Source organism: Miniopterus natalensis, chromosome 3 (genome assembly GCF_054644295.1).
Source record: "Miniopterus natalensis isolate mMinNat1 chromosome 3, mMinNat1.hap1, whole genome shotgun sequence".
Classification (NCBI taxonomy): domain Eukaryota; kingdom Metazoa; phylum Chordata; class Mammalia; order Chiroptera; family Miniopteridae; genus Miniopterus; species Miniopterus natalensis.
In genome coordinates, this window is record NC_142083.1 from 42,905,026 (window position 1) to 42,924,340 (window position 19,315).

At 39.2% G+C, this 19,315-nt stretch overlaps 1 protein-coding gene across 1 annotated transcript in view; it reads left to right on the forward strand.

Annotated features, from left to right (window-relative positions):
• Positions 1-18,519, forward strand: part of XRCC4 (X-ray repair cross complementing 4) — a 182,413-nt gene extending 163,894 nt beyond the window's left edge. The window contains exon 8 of the mRNA XM_016210335.2: positions 17,876-18,519. Coding sequence (XP_016065821.2) covers positions 17,876-17,987 — 112 coding nt within the window. The 3' untranslated portion in view covers positions 17,988-18,519. The remainder of the gene's footprint in view (positions 1-17,875) is intronic.
• The last annotated feature ends 796 nt before the right edge of the window (positions 18,520-19,315 follow it).

Below are 19,315 nucleotides of genomic sequence, written 5' to 3' on the forward strand. Positions count from 1 at the left end.
GTTTATCCATTTGCCTTATAAATTCTTTCACTATTAATAATTATATTATTATTATACAAATTTAGTTATTATTTCAAAGTACTTACTATGTGCCAGGTACTATGGTAGACTTTCAACATAACTTAAATGATTTAATGCTGCAAGTAATAGCATACTATTTTTTTAACAATAGACCCAGACTTTAGATTCTAATTCTATCTCCTCTACTTATTAGTTTTATGACCTTGGGCAAGTTGCTTAACATCCTCTAGTTTTACCCAGCTGTGCAAGGGAGATGATAATTATAATACCTCATAGGGCTGTTGTGAAGATTAAGTGGGTTAATACCTACAAACCCTTCTAACAGTGTCTGGCTCTTAGTGTCTACTAAATATTAGTTATATTTTGCTATATACTTTTGAACAGCCATATAAAGTAGGAGTTGGTATCCCCAATATAAGGAGGAGACAGGCTCAGAAAAGTTTGGACTTCCTCAAAATCTCTTGATCACTAACGTAACAGATCCATGATTTTAACCCAGGCTTATCTGTTTCCAAACTTGGTATGCCCTCCATGACAAGACACTATTTATTATTAAATTAAAACCACTGAATCTCTCTCTGACAATGTGGCAAACTAGGTATTCTGAGGGATCCTTTCACTAAAACACAACTAAGTCCTGCACAAATTACAAATATGTGTATATTTTTTCTAGTGCACACAAAACTGAATTTGAAGTTACTAAAATTCTTTAAGACCACACAAGCTGAAGCCAAAGCAGGCACCTTGCTATGAGAGTAAATGAACTGACAAGTAGGGCTGCCCTGAGATGAAAGTGCTGATTGAGCACAGCCTTTGGAGGACAACCTCAGGCCTTCAGGACCCTTGCTCAGTGGAAAAAACAAAAGTTCTCTGTAGAGGATAGGCCTCAGGTTTTTCAAGGAATAAGTTATTGTAATATTATTGAACTTTTCTGGCAAAGTAAATAAGAAAATACTTCCAACTAATCCTTTAAGGCTAACTTAACCTTGATTGCAGAACCAAAAGCAAACAAACAAAAAAAGCAAGAATTTGACCAAAAAAAAATTACAGACCAATTTTATTCCTGAACATAGGTACAAAAATCCTGAACAGTATTAGAAAACTAAATCCAGCAATGTGTTTTTTAAGCATAAAATATATATGATGAAAAAGTTGGGTTTATTTCTAGAAGGAATAATTATAATATGCCACATTAATAGATAAAAGGAGAAAAGCTGTCATCAACTCAATTGGTGCACAGAGTTAATAAAATTTATCTTAATAAGAAAACTTCTTTGAAAGTTAGGATTTATAGGAATTTCTGTATGTAACCAACAAAACTCATTAGAAATAGAAGCGTTTCTTCAGATCGAGATTCCCATGATCACTATTTCTATTCAACATTGTATTGGAGGCCCTAGCCAGTGCATGTGGAGCACAGAAGGAAATAAATCTTGTAAAGAAAGTTTTCACTATTCACCGTTTATATGATTTACTACATAGAAAATCCAGAAGAATCTACAGATAAATACTTTGAGTTAATAAGAGACTTATCCAAGTGGCTCAATATATGATAAAATACAAAACTCAATTGCATTTTTATCCCCAGCATCAATTGATTATAAAATGTAATCCAAAACATATAAGTATTAAATTATAAAAAGATGGATTTAAAGTCTGAAGGGTTGGAAGATTCAGTATCATAAAAAATTTGCTTCTCTCAAAATTATCTGTAGCCCGGCTGGGCGTGGCTCAGCGATTAAACATCGACCTGGGATCCAGGCGATCGGGGTTCGATTCCCGGTCAGGGCACATGCCCGGGTTGCAGGCTGCAGCCGATCATCATTGATGTTTCTGTCTCTCTCTCTCCCTCTCCTTTCCTCTCTCTGAAATCAATAAAGATATGCAAAAAAAAAAAAAAAGATTAAAAAAAAAATTTTCTGTAGATTCACTCTATTTGTAATAAAAATTCCAGCAAGTTGTTTCTGAATTTTATGTAAAAGAACAAAAGGCTAAGAATAGCCAAAATAGTCCGGAGAAGAATAGAGTGGTGGAACTTTCTCTACCAAATACCATAGCTTGTCATATAGGAATAGTAATTACAATTAGCAAGTATGGCTTCTCAGAGACACAGACAGCTAGGTAAACTAAACAGGCGTCCAACAGGACACCCATGCTTATGTGCAGATTTCATGTCGGACCGAGGTGGTAATGCAGTTCACTGGGAAAGGGTCAACCGGGTACTAGGGCAATGGGCTTCTCTTTGAAAAATAATGAAATTTTGACCTTACATCTACATGAAAGTGAATTGAAAGTGTGACTATAAAGGGCAATTGTTTTTTGAAAAACTTGGAAGACAACACAGGAGTATATTTTTAAAGTCTTGAGGAAGAGAAGAGTTACTTAAATAAGGCTGAAAAGTGCAACCCATTGAAGAAAAGATGTATAAATTTGATCACATTAAAATAAAGAGCTCCTTATCAAAAGGCATCATAAAGAAAATGACAACCCATATGCTGAGGTAAAATATTTATAACCTATATAACTGACAAAGAATTTATAATCTCCTCCTAAGTCAATAAAGTGCAAGACAAACAGCCCCGTAGAAAAGTGGGCCAAAGACTTAAGCAGGCATTTCAGAGAAGAAATACACAAATAGCTTTTAAACACATGAAAATATAGGTTCATGAATTCTCCATAAAACACTTATTCGTTACAAAGGGGGAAACAGAAGCTTTACAGCAGAGAAGCATGGCAGGCACTAGTGTTCAAAGTGAACGGCAGCAGTAACAGCACAGCCTGAAGTGAGGCACCACCCGATCCGGCGCAGCAGGCGTGGCTCTGTGAGAGGCCTGCCAGAGGCGCATAACTTTAATCAAACCGTGAGGAAATGTCAAGCAACCTCAAATTGAGTATATTCTATAATATAATTGACCAGTAATCATCAAAAATGCCTCAAGAAATAACAGGAACTGAGAAAAGACTAAAGAGATGTGACTAAAAATGTAATGTGTGATTTTGAGTTGGATCTTTTGTTAGAAAGGATATTGGAATATTGAAAACTGGACGTAGGCTGAGGATTAGATGGCTGTAATGTGTCTGATTCTGATGGTTGTATGGTGGTTAAGTATGAGAATGTTTATAAGGACACTTACGTTTACCATTTACTCACTAAAATAGTGAGCTAACAGGGGCATCATAGTGGCAACTTATTATAAAATAATATTGTTCCTACAACTTTTCTTTCAGTTTAAAAAGTAAAAATTAAAATTCTGCAGAGATATACCCTTTAAGATCATTTTAGCAAAAAATTCTAAGTTCTGACAGTATCAAGCATTGGAGAAGAGTTGATCAACAGGAGCTCTTAAACACTGCTAATGAGTGTGAAATTAGTTTGAACACTTTGAAAAACAACTTGACATTATTTCATTTAAAAAAAGTTAAACATTCACATACAGTATGACCCCAAAATTCAGATCCTAGGCATATTACCAAAGAGAAATTCTAGTATGTGTGCTCTGAATTTTTATATAAGAATACTTACGGCAGTGTAGTGTGTATTAGCAATGTATACACATACATTACATATAAAAATTTACAACATATTATACAGCACTGAAAGTGAGTGGGATGGATGACTCATAGTTACTTGAAGTTGAGTGAAGGAAGTCTGTCACCGAAGGCTAGCCCTGGTGCGGTTCTATTTTTATAAAGCTCAAAAAGAAAGCAATATTTACACAAGATAGTATTGAGGAATATGTATAATAAAATGTTCTTTCTAGGGCAAAGGAATGATTAGCACAGTATAGGACGGGGCTATCCCTGTGTGTGGAGGCAAGGGGAGCGGGTTGGAGGAGAATTTCGGATGTAACCACATTGGGAATTTTGTTTTCTCCAGGCAAGTTATGTGGTAATAGCAGTGCAGAAGTGTGATTTATTATTGTCCTTTATAATACGTGTTTTTATGTGTTATGTGCATATTATCAAATATTACATAAAACTATTTTTAAGTTATTGAAACCACTGAAAAGTGATTTAAAGTAACAGCTTTGGGTCTTTTAGTTCTGATAGGAAAACATTTTAAGAATGGAGGGAAAGGGGAAGACAGTGAATCAACCTGTCAAGACATCTTTTTACTATGTTGTTAAAGAAACAAAATGCCAGCAGCGTCAGGACCGCACGCTCCCGCCCCGCTCAGCACCCTGTCGTCCCGCTCAGCACCCTGTGGCCCCGCTCAGCACCCTGTGGCCCCGCTCAGCACCCAGTCGTCCCCGCTCAGCACCCTGTTGCCCCGCTCAGCACCCTGTTGCCCCGCTCAGCACCCAGTTGTCCCCGCTCAGCACCCTGTGGCCCCGCTCAGCACCCTGTGGCCCCGCTCAGCACCCTGTCGCCCCGCTCAGCACCCTGTGGCCCCGCTCAGCACCCTGTGGCCCCGCTCAGCACCCTGTCGCCCCGCTCAGCACCCAGTCGTCCCCGCTCAGCACCCTGTGGCCCCGCTCAGCACCCTGTGGCCCCGCTCAGCACCCTGTCGCCCCGCTCAGCACCCTGTGGCCCCGCTCAGCACCCTGTGGCCCCGCTCAGCACCCTGTCGCCCCGCTCAGCACCCAGTCGTCCCCGCTCAGCACCCTGTGGCCCCGCTCAGCACCCTGTGGCCCCGCTCAGCACCCTGTGGCCCCACTCAGCACCCTGTCGCAAGGGCCTGGGCCGCCTGAGACCCAGCTGCGCAGCGGGAGGGAGGGTCAGAGGCGTCCCGGCGCCTTTAGCGCGGGCGCTCCCGTGCAGTTTGCCAACCAGGCTGTTCCGTAGACGTGGACCTGGGCATGCTGGTGGTGTTTGTTTTAAAGAGTCTCTTTGAAGCAGAACGTTGCACTCCTCTTAAAAGGCTTTGCTGTTGACTAGAGAGCTCCGTTTCTATTTGTCAGGGCTCGGCCGCGTGAGGAAAACAACAAAGCGACTGTGTGAAGAGGCAGACAGTGTGTGAAACCCTGACTCGGGCCTGGGCTCCGAGGGTCAGTGTCGAGAACAGAGGCCTCCTGACAGCTTTTACATGGGCCCTGTGGATCTGCAGGAGTCCCTGTGCACTGACTCAACACTTAAGCTCTGTGCAGGGGATAACATTCATAACAAGCTCAGCGAGCTCCCGGTCTGAGGTACTGCGAATGAATATTTACTCTAACAGTCATTAATTAGATATCTGTGAGTTGTGTGGCCGCTAAACATTTTATTTTCGGTTGAAGTAAAATCCTTTGAAAAGGAGAGGGTAAAATGTAGACATTGTTGGCACAATCTTACTAATAGGAGGCAGCTGTAGACATCCCTCTGAAAGACGTTTGACCGAACACACACTTATCACTTACCCCACTGCAAGGCTAACACAGCAAAGCAGCGGCAGAGGAGTTTATATTTGCACATCTCAAAGTACCCATTTTTGTATTTTCCACTACTTCAGGATGGATAGTACCATATGGCTGCCACATAAGTGGACCTGTTACTAATAAACTAGGACTGATGTGTAATTACGTTTTCAGTGATTCATCTGTGAAACACCCTGGGTTATTTTACATGGGAGCATCTGGTTCACATGTGTACCTCGGTTATTCTGTGGTGACTGACATCTGTATTCTTCTCATAAAGTCCCAACTGCACAGATGTGAGCTCTTGCCTTCTTACGCAGACAAAACGTGCATTTGAAAAATCCTTACCTCGACCCCGTGTATGAGCGGCTCGGTTCCCTACACATGCGCGCACACGCCACTTTCACCGCCGCTGGAATATAGCATGAGCGTCTCGTGCAGTGTGTTTCAGTTGCCGAACAGATGTATGCTGGTGCCTTTATCTCTTTTTATGTTTGTTTATACCATAACATCTGTTTTAGATTGTAAGCTCAAAGAGGGCAGTGACCATGTCAATGTAATATTACGCAGACAGTGTCCACTGGAGCGTAATTCACTTTCAAATGCTGCTGAGTATTGTCGGTCAAGACGGTGATGTTAATGACTTTGGGAGAAACAGCTTATAATCTGACCGAAGCCCTTTTTTCGCTTTAAGAAACATTTGCTGTAAATGGCCCTGCTCTCAATTTTACACATGTAATTACCCAGGTAACACAGAAAGCTATGTTGTTTTGAACAGAGCTAGTTTACTTTATGTTAGAATAATTCTCTAATGGTGCGTGGTATGAGAGCTCACAGAGGCAGAGTTCAGGCCCTGGAGGGTAGCTCCATTTGTCAGAGTGTCGTCCCGATACACCAAGGTTGGAGGTTTGAGCCCCGGTCAGGGCACATGCAAGAGTCAACCAATGATACATGGATAGTGAAACAAAAAAGTCAGTGTTTCTCTCTCTTCCTCTCTCTCAAATTAGTCAATCAATAAAAAAGAGGCAAAGTTCAAGGCAAATTTTATGAGGAGTGTAGCATTTTAGCTGAGCCTTCAAGGGTAGGCAGGATTCGGGCACGTAATAATGAAGGGAAGGACATTTGGGGCAAAGGAAAAAATGGGAAAGAGGCATTTGTTAAGAGCATGGAGGAGGCCAGTCCTGCCTTGAACATTTATAAATTGTGAGAACTTGGGTGCATGAATTGCTTGAATATCTAAAGTTTTGTTTTTTCACCTGGAAAATAGATACCGTAATAGGACATAAGGTTATTGTGACAATTACCTGACTAAGGAGCTTAACACAGTATCTGGAGTAAGGAAAGCATTTTATAACGTTGCTGTTACTCTCAGTGATAGATTAGCAACTTTGAATAGACTTTCAACAGAATTTTGAATTAAAAAAGACATACACTAACATATCAACAAGTGAATGGACAAAGGATAATTTTTGTTTTATTTTTTCTGTTATGAAGTTTTCAAACTATTTGTAATGGCCGTAAACTACTTTATATGCCAAAAAATAAATAATTTTGTTGTCGCTTGCATTCACTAGCATTGCATAGGATTTAGAATTTCTGTGTTTGAAACCCTAGTCTCCTTAAGAGGCAGTTAGGGAAATTCATGATTTCTTTTAGCCGAATGTTTATTTTAAGTAGTAACTATTTCACCCTGAGGAATATTTATTTGACTTTATTCAGAGTAAGTAAAGAAGAGGAGGTAATACAGAAAATGTAGTTTCATAGCTTTGGATGAAACCTAAAAGGTGCACTATTCTCTTCTATCCTGGAAATACAATGTTAGAATTTTTGACTCAGAAGGGCCATTCAAATGCGGGAAGAGCCTTTTGAGCACACCCCGCCTAAATGTGGGATACAGTATTTTGGAATAGATTTATCTGGATATCTGAAAGGATCTGTCATTATTTTAACAAAATTCCCATGAATATAAATAAACATGTCCCTTAAATAATTTTCTGATTGCAGGCCCAGTGCAAAATGAAAATGCAGAACACTTTTGTTCAAAACCATTAAGAATTGCAAGACAGTGAAGCAGAACATTAAACCAGGGATGAGCATCCAAGCTTATGGCCCTGTGTGACCGACAGCACAGGGCCCATGATGAGGTGACATGCTCATGATGGTGGCATTGTCTGTGGTCCAGAATTGGAGCTGTCCTAGTGAAACCGGCACTGTTCCTCTATTTTGCTCTCCTATCCCCAAGGCCAGGGCTGCTGGAAGTATGTGTCTGCAGCGGTGTTGTTTCTGCCTCAGACTATTCCATTGCTCAGCTTTGTATCCCAAGCATCCAGTGCAGTCTCTGACCATAGTAAGCACTTGATAAATAGTGGATGGGAGGTGATGGATAACAGTGGTTGCCCGCCTGTCTCAGTGATTCTGATTCAGCCCATGTGTAAATAAGACCCTATGTGGGTTAATTTGAGCTTCAGGTTACATTGCACAGACCTTGCAGATGCCTCCACCAGCCAGCCTGAGGGTTTCTTTTAGCTCAGGCCTTCCGTATCCCGGCCTTATTCCATCTGTTTCTCTATTCAGTTATCCTGAAACATATTTAAACTGATAGATTAGAATGACAATTGAACCCTAACCAAGTTCAGGCTGGAGTGGTGGGCAGAATGATGCCCCCCTCAAAGATGCCCACATCTTAATTCTTGGAAACGGAGACTGTAGTAGATCACATGGCAAAGGGAAGTTAAGGTTGTAGGTGGGTTCAGGTTGCTAATCAGCTGGCCTTAAAAGCAGGTAAGTTATCGCGGGTATTCAAGTGGGTCCAATGTATCACAGAGGCCCTTAGGTGGAGGAGAGAGGTGGAGAAAGACATGTCAGGAAGGAAGCAAGGCCAAAGTGATGATGTGGGGAGTCCACCTGCCCTTGCTGGTTTTGAAAATGGAGGAAGAGGGCAGCCTCTGGAAGCTGGGAAAAGCAAGGAAACATCCTCCACTAGAGCCTCCAGAGAGGAACAGCCCTGCCAACATCTTGATTTTAGCCCAGGGAGAGCTGGGTCAGACTGCCAACCTCCAGAACTGTAAGATAATGGATTTGTGTTGTTTTAAGCCACTCTGTTATGGTAATTTGTTACAGCAGCAGCCGAAACTAAGCAGCTGCTTGCACACCATGGCCTGCCGGTCACTCCTGGCCGCTGCTTCCTTAGCAGCCTCTAACCTCTGTTGCTGGGTATTACTGTCTGCTCATGTTTTTCCCACCTTTCTTGGAAGCCAGAAGTAGAGTTCTGCCTTCTTTTATTGTTTCTTTTTTTTCCTGAATTGCACCACTAAGTTCTTTAGTTCAGGCTAGTAAATGTTACATTCATAGGGAAACACTAGTTTCTTGGGATGTTAATTGTTGAGAGATAGTGAGAAAAGAGGCTTCTGATACCAAATTCATTTGTAAAACCCTGGTAAAACAAACCTCTTTTTCTTAAAGCACTTTAAAAAGATATAATCTATATACTCACACACACACTACACATACCTATGTATGTGTGTATATATATGTATATACATACACATAATATATGTATATACATACACATTTTCTACACACATTCTCTGCACCTTGCTTCTGTTTTACCTAACAATTTAATTAACCAGTTTATTTATGGAAGAACTGTCATAGCTTTTATTGTATAATATGCACATGAAACAGAGCATTTAGTGGAGAAAAATAAATATTTTCCAACCATTTCGAACCACAGGTTTAATTTTTTAGAGTATCTCGTGGAACTACTTTTGGGACACACTACACACCACCAAGCTGCCTTCCTCTCGAGTAGAAATAAGAATTAGTGACCCCGTACACCAGTGTAGTCTGAAGGGTATGGCTTTTGGATTGAGAGAGACCTGGACTAATATCGAGGCTCCACTGTTGACTTGTCTGCCTGCTCACTTCCATGCTTATTGGTTGTGTGGCTGTGGGCAGGTTGTTAAGCCTCCTTGTTAATACTGTCTACCTCATTTATTCAATCATCTGTTCATTAATTAATGCATGCAATCACTGGAACATTTATGAGCCACGCCAGATAAAGCAGTCTCTTCGCTTGAGAACCGTCTAGTTTCCTGGGTTGTGGCACACTGAGCAACAAATGACAATGGCCTGTCTCAAAACTAAAGTTGTGGAGAATCATTTTCTACCAAAACAACAGCTTTCTACTTTTATAGACCTAGATCAACAGTAGCAAATGTCTCATGTACCAATTCAAAATCTGCAAGAATGCAGGAAGAAGTGGAATTTAATATGGGTTTTTTCAGGTATTGATTTTTTTAAAGCATGTATAGACTTTGATATTGATCATTAATAAATTACCAAAGTGATATTATTTTTCTAAGTACAGCAAGAGTGATAGAATCTTTCAATCTATGATTATGAAATTCCTACACGAATTATGGCATCCTTGTGGATATGAGCATATTTACCTTAATGGTTGTGACTTTAAACATTGAATTACATAGAACTAGAAAATCTTATTTTCAAATCCATTATATATATATATATATGTGTATATATATATATATACATATATATGTATATGTGTGTGTGTGTGTGTGTGTGTATATATATATATATATATATATATATATACTTTTTTTTTTACAAGGAAATTTGAGAATTATCATTTCCCCCAATACCTATAAAGCATGTGAGTGCATTTTAACATTATGTGTATTCACGCTTCATAATTCTCCTTTCTTTGTTTCATTCAAAATTACTTATTTCAAAACCATATTTCCATTTTCTTTTTGCTCTTGAAAAATTTGTACAGCAAAGTAATATTCATTAGAAAAAGATATCTTCAGGAATTTAATTGAAAATAGCCAATGCAATTTTTGTTACTTGCCACTATGGTTGCGAGAAAAAAGTTTCAGCTTCTCTTCTTTCATTTTCTCAGGCCAGTGAAATGTCGTTTAGGCCTACTGAGTGCCAGACACTGTTCAACCCTTGTTGTAATGACTCCTGATAACTTCAGTCAGTTAATTTACCTACGAGACACTTTGGTTTTTATAAGGTCAGCTGGAAAGTTGCAGCTATTTTTCGCATTTATTCTAAGATAAAAAATTTTTCTGAAGAGATCAAATTTGATTATTTTTAAAATATTGGTATGATTGTGTCTTGTGAGGGTAAAAAAAAGCATTCTAGGCAGAGAGAACACAGCGCATTAGGTTTGTTTTGATGACGCAGGAAACAAAACTAGAAACAGTGGGTCGACTCTATCAGGGAGCAGAAGTCAAGAAGAACTGGCAACATCATCACTAGCATCAGACAGAGCTTGATGGTCTCCCACTTGGTAGGAATATTGCAGGGAAAACGCAAACATTAGATGTGTTGTTGGACCAGATGAATGCTTGCTATTTTGTAAACCTGCATTTATTACTTACTGTGTGTTACATAGTCTAAGGAACTAACAAAAGCTCGAACTTTCAGGGAACACCTAATTCCATGACTTTTAAGCTCATAACATAACATAGTCAACTAAACTTCCAGATGTCCCGAGTTATCACGCTACAAAGTAACACGTCATCTGTACCCTCAGAACATGACTTCCATGGTCTCATCGCCTATTTCCTTCTGCAAGAGGACAGAAATGCCAGCAACAGAAAAACTGAGAATGTCTCAATTAAGACTAGCTCACATCAAAATAAAAATGAAGCACAAAAGACAAAAAAGGAATTATATAATCACATACTCAGTTCCTCCTACCTGATTCTTTTAATTTTCTACCTATTTTATTTTCACTTTTTTGTATTTTTAAAAATACTAAAAATTCAGTGGTGACTTCCGTGACATCAGATCATTCAGCACATTATTTAAAACTTTTCCATTTAAAGGATGTTTTTATAATTGACTTTATTCCATAATGGGAACTCTGTTAAGGTCAGTATGGTAGCTGCCTAGTTATTTAATAGTAGCAAGTACCTAATACTTTGATTTGGCTGGTTTTTGTGGTCATTTTGATGAAGGTTTGCTTTGTTGCATCCTAAAAAACAAACCATTAGATATTGGATTTTATTATTTCCAAAATATGTATGTCCAGCCTGATGCTCGGGTCCGAGTCTCTCCGAGCACGTGGCTCTCACCCCGCCTCTCACCTTCATCCCTGGCCCTGCACCTGACCTTCATCCCAGGCCCCGGCGGAGTCGGGGATTCGGTGCGCGAATGCCAGGGAAGTTTGTGGCAAAGCAAAGCCCTGTCTGTTTGTTCCAACGCGAGAGAAGCAGCTACTTCCAAATGCTGAGCTCGGGTGGTCAGGCGGGGATTGGTCATTTTCCTAGATATTTACTGTTACTACTGCAGACCAAGATTTAAGATTTCTTCTTCCCACAAGAAAACATTGCCTGCTTTTCCTGTCTGTAATAAATCACAAGTAGAGCAGTATCCTTCCAGACTATTCTTCTCAGCTACTGATAATTGATAGAGGGTGAAAATAATTTATGTAACACGAGTTTACAGATTCAGCTGTCAAAGTTGTATAGAAAGCCAGCGCTTTGGCAGCACTTGGAAACGCAGAATAAACTTGGTCAGCTTGGTCCTTGGCTTCTGTGACAACACGCCTCTCTGGTTCTCCTCATAGCTCTTGTCTCCTCTTTCTTTAAAAATTTTATTTATTGATTTTGAGAGAGAGAAACAGAAACATCAGATTTGTTGTTCCACTTATTGGTGCATAAATCGGTTGATTCTTGCATGTGCCCTGACCTGGGAGCGAGCGCTGCTCTAACCAACTGAGCTACCCGGCCAGGGTTCAGTCTCCTCTTACTCGTGTGTCTCTCTCGCTGTCTGTCCCTGCAATTTTTATACTCTCCAGGATTTCATACTAAACTTTTCTCCGGTAGACTCTCTCTGAGTGATCTCGTCAATTGCCTCATTTGCCATCAGTGGCCAGGGTATGGCAGTGACTGTGGTCTCTGTACTTGTAGTCCAGCCATCTCTCCTGAGCCTTCCAGCTCTATAATCATTTACCTCTTCAACGTCTGTCTCCATTTAGATATCCTGCAGTCACTTCAGACTTACCCATTATGTCTAAAACAACCCTTTTTACTAGACTAAACTATACCTAATACTACAATACTGTACCGTATAAATACCTTTATGCCATAACAACCCTGCCTCTCCTGTCTGTCACCATCTTCACCATAGCCAAAGCCACAAACCCCAGAATTCTGAGAGCATTGTCATGGGAAAGCAAATGAGATCCACACCTGTTACGTATATGCACAGGTACACTGACACGCACCAGTGTTCAGCGAGTAATACTGAAGTTTTGCATGTTTCTGAACTTGAACTAAAGGGAATCATGTTGTGTATTCTGTGCCTTGCCCTGGCGCAGCACTGTGCTGGAGATTCGTGCCTGTGCAGCTGCGTTGTAGTCCATTGTGTGGGCATTCTAGTGCTTATTTGCCCATTTCCTGTGTAGAGACACGAGGGTAGTTTTTACGTTTTTGCTACTAGGAGTACTGCATCTGTAAACACTTGTGTATGTATCTCCTTGCACACATAAGCACATTTTTCTTAAAGTGCGTAGCCAGTATCGGGATTCCTCGGCATAGGTACGTTCGTCTTCATGTACCTGGGTAGTTACTGCCAAATCCTTATACAAAGTAGTTTCAAATGTTTACCCCACCAGAGCAATTTATCTTGTACTCCATTTCATCAGTGATCTTTGCTATTGTTAGACATTTTCATGTTTTCTACTCTGCTGTAAAATATTTCGTACTGGTTTTCATTTGCATTTTCTTGGTTACTAATGAAGTTAAGCTTAATATGCTTATTTATCCCCTCTGTTCCCTCTTCTTGGAAATTCCAAGAAGTTCTTGTAGTTTTTGGGCATATCTTTTCATTATGTTGGGGTTTTATTGTTTGTAGCAGTTCTTTGGATAGTAATTGTTTGTTAGTAGCCTGTGTTGCAGTATCTCCTGCCAGTGTGTGACTGTCTTTTCTTTCTCTTTAAGGTGATGAATAGAAGGCCTTACTTCTAATGCTTCTAATGTAATTGAACTTATCAATCTTTACCTATTTGGTTTCCCTTCTGTCTTTTAAAAAAATTTCTCTATCTTACGATCCTAAAGACATTCTCTTTTATTTTCTTCTAAATGCTTTAAAGTTTGCCTTTGAGTGTTATGTGTATTGTGCAGGTAGAGATATTGTTAGGTCACATAAAAATTGACTCTCGATTTATTATTTCAGAACCATTGTTTGTGTCAAATGAGCGTGATTTTTCGAGTGTCACATTTGCAGTTGATCATTTCACATTTTCCTGGACCTCTCAGTTTGCTCAGATTGGCATCTTGAAATGTTCCAGAAATACTATGTTCAGAATATGTTATAAAATGCAAGTAATTCATTCCAAGCAATACTGCTTCTTATTTGAATAAGAAAAGATTGATATTCCACCCATGGTAATACTAATATGTATTAAACTTGGCTGAGAAAATGTCTTTACAAAATGAGCCAATAACCGGAAATATTTTAAAAGATGGTAATTCAGTTTCCAGAAAGTTAAAGGAGAAGATAATCATTCATTCTCACATATTCAGGAAACAGGGTGTGATATTTCTTTTGGCAAACCTAACTTTTGATCCACACCATTCATTGTTAATTGGTTGATGGTAGTACAGTTTTGATTCAAGTTGGGGTGTGGGAGGGGGTGCAGTGTGAAATAAAGCTAATAAAATGTAGGACTCTATGCGATTGTATTATTAAGAACATAAGCCATTTTTTTAGAGAGGCCGTCATCATGTGGAGAAGTTTCTCTTATTTCCTTTATTTGAAAAAGTCCATATACTTGAGCCTTTAACTCTAGAAAGACAGTGTCTTATTCTGCCATTCCCTTTCCTCTTTAATTCACACTATTCATTTATTTTGCAGATATTTATTGAGAACCTGTATTTTGCAAACTAGTCTATGCTCAACTATTTGAGCATAACTGTATCAGAATTCAGGGGCTAAAAGAATTCCAAGATCATTTATACTAATCCCTACTTTTCACAAATTAAAGAAACTGAGATCCAGAAAGGTGCAGTCACCTGACCAAAATCCCGATGTGGTAGAGTATAAATGAAGATCTCTTGACCCCAGATTCAGAATTCCCCCTGTTGAACTATGTTGTCGACAACGGCTGTCTGAAAATCTACCTGAATCCTAAATATTGACACACATGTTTATAACAATTCCTGAAGGGATAAATCATTGTTTGTGAAAAAAATTATACTACATAGTTTTTTGCTTTCGAGATGCTTATAAAATTTTTAAAATGAAAAGGCACATTTGGAAAAAAATTGAGAAAATTAAAAGTGTAACTAAAAGCTTCCTGAGGGCAACAATCATGCATTAGCTTTATCAGATTTGTTATATTTCCTTAACACACTGAGCTGTTCAGAGGATGTATTCAACAGATACTGATTGAATGCATAAAACTATATATTGAAATATAAGGTGCAGACATCAGGTATTTTAGATGATCAGAGAAAAGGAAAATCAGCCTGAAGATGGAAAGACAAAAAAAAACCCACAACTCTTCATGGAATATTTAGAATTTAAAGGGGGCTATAAGGTATGATTGCATTTTAATTAAACAGAGAGGAACTCCCAAGTTTCAAGCTACTTGTTTAGCTCACTCTCTATTAAGACTGTAGATACAGGTTTTCTGAGTTATTTACTTTCAGATTTAACCTGTAAGCATGAATTCTTGGAATAACCATGTGCATGAAAAAATAATGTGTAAATATGCTAAGATATATGAATAAGAATATTAATTGTTGTGTTGTTTATAACAGCATTAAAAAATGGAACCAAGCCAAATATCCATCAGTGGATTAATGCTTAGTACATCAAAATTAAAATTAATAATGAAAGTAGATTTATATTTTCAGAGACATTGCTAATATTTTATGGAGTGAAAACATCAAGCTGCAAATTATATAGAGAGAATTACTTCATTTTTATAAAAAGATATGAAAGTACAAATAATGTAAAGTAGGATAATGGACATTTTTATTTTCTTTGCACTTTATAGAATTTATAAAACGTCTTAAAATAAATATTTATTATTTATAAAAGTGATTAAACTTTTTTTGGTTGTGGAGAGAACTCTAAATTGACTTTGTAAACTTACCAGGGATATGAAAGCTGTAGAATAATATCTCCATTCAGTGATGTATTTTATTGAGCACCTATTATGTACTAGGCACTAAGAGCAAAAGAGTCTAAATCTAAGCTCTTGACTTTAGAAGAAGATGGGAATCATATATGGAGCACCAATCATATATGGAGAATTCTTTCAGACTTCACTTCAGAGGGGTCCTTTTGTCCTACGCTATTTTTAAAAAATTAAATTGACCTCTGTGTTCTGGTTGTACAGTGTCTAGAGGACAAACCAAATCATACAGGTTTTTCCATGTCTGACTTTTAATTGAAATAATTCAATTCTCTGTTTGGCTAGGAGAAAAAGCCACTCTTAAGACACTTAGGCCGGCGGAAAATGTTTACTGTGTCCTGAGTTGGCATGGGAAACTTACACGTGCATTAATTACACTTTCACTCTGTCCCATGTCATTTCAGCCTGTGGGATATAGCTGTAGGTATTAGTTACACGTCACAGTAGCTGTGTCCGTCTCCGTGACTCGGGGGCAGCGTTCCCGCCGGCGCCTCGCCTTCCTGCCGGGCGCGGCCCCTGCACTCGGCTGCTCGGGGAGAGGCGGCCCGTGTCCCAGGGCTGGTGGCAGCCACCCGTGCGAATGACATGCAGTCACGAGGCCGAGGAGGATCCTGTGGGGCGTTATTTTTATTAACCTGTACCGCTAAGCATGGCTGCGGGCTTTTTGAAATACTCATAATCTAAAAAACATACTCAATGTTTGGGGATTTTTAATTGGTTATTTCTTTAAATTAAAGAAGCTATTAGCAGTTCCTTTAAATTAAAGAAACTATTAGCAGGAGCTTTTTTGGTAGTTTATGCAGTATTAGCAGCTAATATTAATAGTTTCCAAATGTTTTGTGAGAATTTACAAGCATTTTCACTTACAACACCTCATTTAATCTTTAAATCACCTCTAAGGCAGATATTATTATGTCAGTTTTCCAGGTGAGAGGGCATACATCCAGAGAGGTTAAATGACTTGCCTAAAGTCACATAGCTAATAAGAAATAGACCTGGATATTCAAATCTGTGTCCTGGCTTCAAGTCCCGTTCCCTTTCAGCTGTACCAGGCTGCGGCGACGACCCCTATGCCTTTGAAGTTAGAAATATTACTAAGTATTGCTGGGCTGACTCGGCCTAGTCATAGTAGCCCTTGAAGCCACCTCTAATTGTGAATATTAAGCCTTTTTATTTAGGTTCCATGGAGAACCACTGACAAGGTTTATACAAGGGTGTAAACATGTGTTTCTAAGCTGCCTTTCTGACTGAGCTGCTACCCTCCAGCTTTTTAAGTTTTTTTAAACTGTTTTTTTTCCCAGTTGTGTTGTTTTATTTTATTTTTGAACAGCTACTTTTAATTTTTTGATTACAGTTTGTATTCAACACTGTTTTGTATTAGCTTCAGATATCTAATGAACAAAATAAACTGTTGATCAAAATAGATAGATCCAGAGACATAGAAGCATGGAACAGACTGAGGAATCTCAGAGGGAAGGCGGGGGTGGGTGGGGAGAGATTAACCAAAGGACTTACATGCATATTTGCATAACCCGTGGACACAGACAATAGTGGGGTGAAGGCCTGGGGCGGGGGGCAAGTGCTGGGGAGAAGGGGTCAATGGGGGGAAAAGGGAGACATCTGTAATACTTAACAATAAAGATAAATTTTTTAAAAATAGCTGTTCAGCAGACTTACAGATACAGAGAAATTATGGAGGTAACAGAGGAGGGGGGTTGGGGGTCAGAGTGAAATAGCTGCTGAGATTAGGAGGTGATAATTGATAGTTACAAAATAGGCTTAGTGGTCAGTCCACTGATGTGGTACCTGCAGACTGACGCTGAATAAAGTTTAGCTGCTAGGTGAAGATCTGTAGATTTAGTACATGAATGTGGATCACCAGCTGCTAAGATGTGAAGTCATTGCTAGTTATATACACACTTCTAATCAGACCGCTAAAGGAAATTCATGGGGCTACAACTTCCTACTCTTGAGATTAAAATGCATGTTAACAGGTAGAATTTAAGGATCTAAGGAAAATGAAAATTGGGATAGAATTATTGAAGAATGGCTTGAGAAACCACCTATATCTTGCCATAGAAATACATAGAGAACAGAGCTAATTTTTTTTTACCTTAATCATGAGTATTATTGTAGGCCCTTGAATTTTTGTGACCTCAGAATAGTGACAGATTAATTCTAAAGCAGTTAAAGTCATGAAATTCCCTTCATCTCTCTCTCTTTATGGTCTAAAACCAATTCTGAAGCAGGATTTAACTGTTATTTTAGTTACATGTCTCTTAGTTTTATTTTATATGGATTTTTTAATGAAATTCTCATGATTTCCTTTTTCCTCTAGGCTTGATCTTCCACTACCCGAGACGCAGAAAAAGGAGCCCAGCTCAGCTGACAACTTGTCTTTAGAAACTCTCAGAAACAGTAGTTCAGAAGACCTCTTTGATGAGATTTAACTGTCTCAGAAAAGCCCTTTGATGTTCACTAGACTATGTTTTCTATTCATTTCTTTAAACTGAAAAAAGCGAAATTTCTACCCAGCAGCAGCTCTTGCCTCAGCTTAGGATTTAATTACAGACACACAGAGCTGAAGCCACTGTGCACGGTGGCTCGCACGTGGCCGTGAGCGTGCGACTCGGTGGCAGTGGTGGGCGATTCTACAGCATTCATTCGGCCCGCCTGTGGTCACATGAAACCTCACTTGTTGCAAAGGACACGTTTGTCGTACTCCGTTCACACGTATTGTGTGGTAGCTGTCTAACAGCCTGCCGAGGGGGACGTTGGAAATACGACAAAATGTCTACAGTTCTTTGTTTTTTTAATAGTCATGTTCAGAGCAGTTATGTCTGAGCGTTTTAATTTGTGGAATGGTGTATAAACCTATTTTCAGTTTGTACACAAACAACCTGAAAAGCTGATGATACAGTTTCTGATGCATTAAAGATTTTGTGTTCTTAATAAAATATGTAACTTAGCTTGACTTCTTCCTTTACTCTACTAACAGGTCTTCATCCAGTGCTTACTAGTGTAACACCTTTTATATTAAGAAAGCATTTTTGAGAGACTGATAAAATATTTGTTTTATAGGTATGAGAACCCTCTTTGGCAGCAAGGATCTTGTCCTATTCACATGTCATATTCACGTCAGTGACATCTGGCACAACTTTTTAAAAATATTCAGTTTCTATTTCCTAATCTCTCACTTCACCTTCCTTCTCTCCAGTTGCACATCCATTCCCTTCGTGCTAACTGAAAGTTAAGAATGACCCCTTAAATGCAGCAATTTCTACAACAAAAGGAAACAAAACATGTTAAAAAGAGAAACAAAAAAGAATGACACCCCCCCCCCCCATAGCCCTAGCTTGGTGCCTCATTTGGTTGGAGCACCGTGCCCTGCACCAAATGGTTGCTGCTTCCATTCCGGGTCAGGGCACGTACGTAGGTCACAGGTTCGATCCCAGGTAGGGACGCGTATGTGAGCCACTGATCAATGTTTCTTGCATAGGAACTTTACCATAGTAACGAACCTCATATAATTCAAGATTTACCTTGAATCTTTCTAAAAGGATTTTGTACATAAAGTACCAGAATCTCAAAATAATGTTATCTCATCTGAATAGACCACAAATAACTAACCAAAACCAGCATACAGGGGTGTGTGTGTGTGTGTATGTGTGTGTGTGTGTGTGTGTGTGTGTGTGTGAAATTTGCTTTAAGTGGAAGAGAAGAGGAAAGCAGGATTTTGGCTCTTACCCCACCAGTGGTGAGAGGGATACATGGAAAG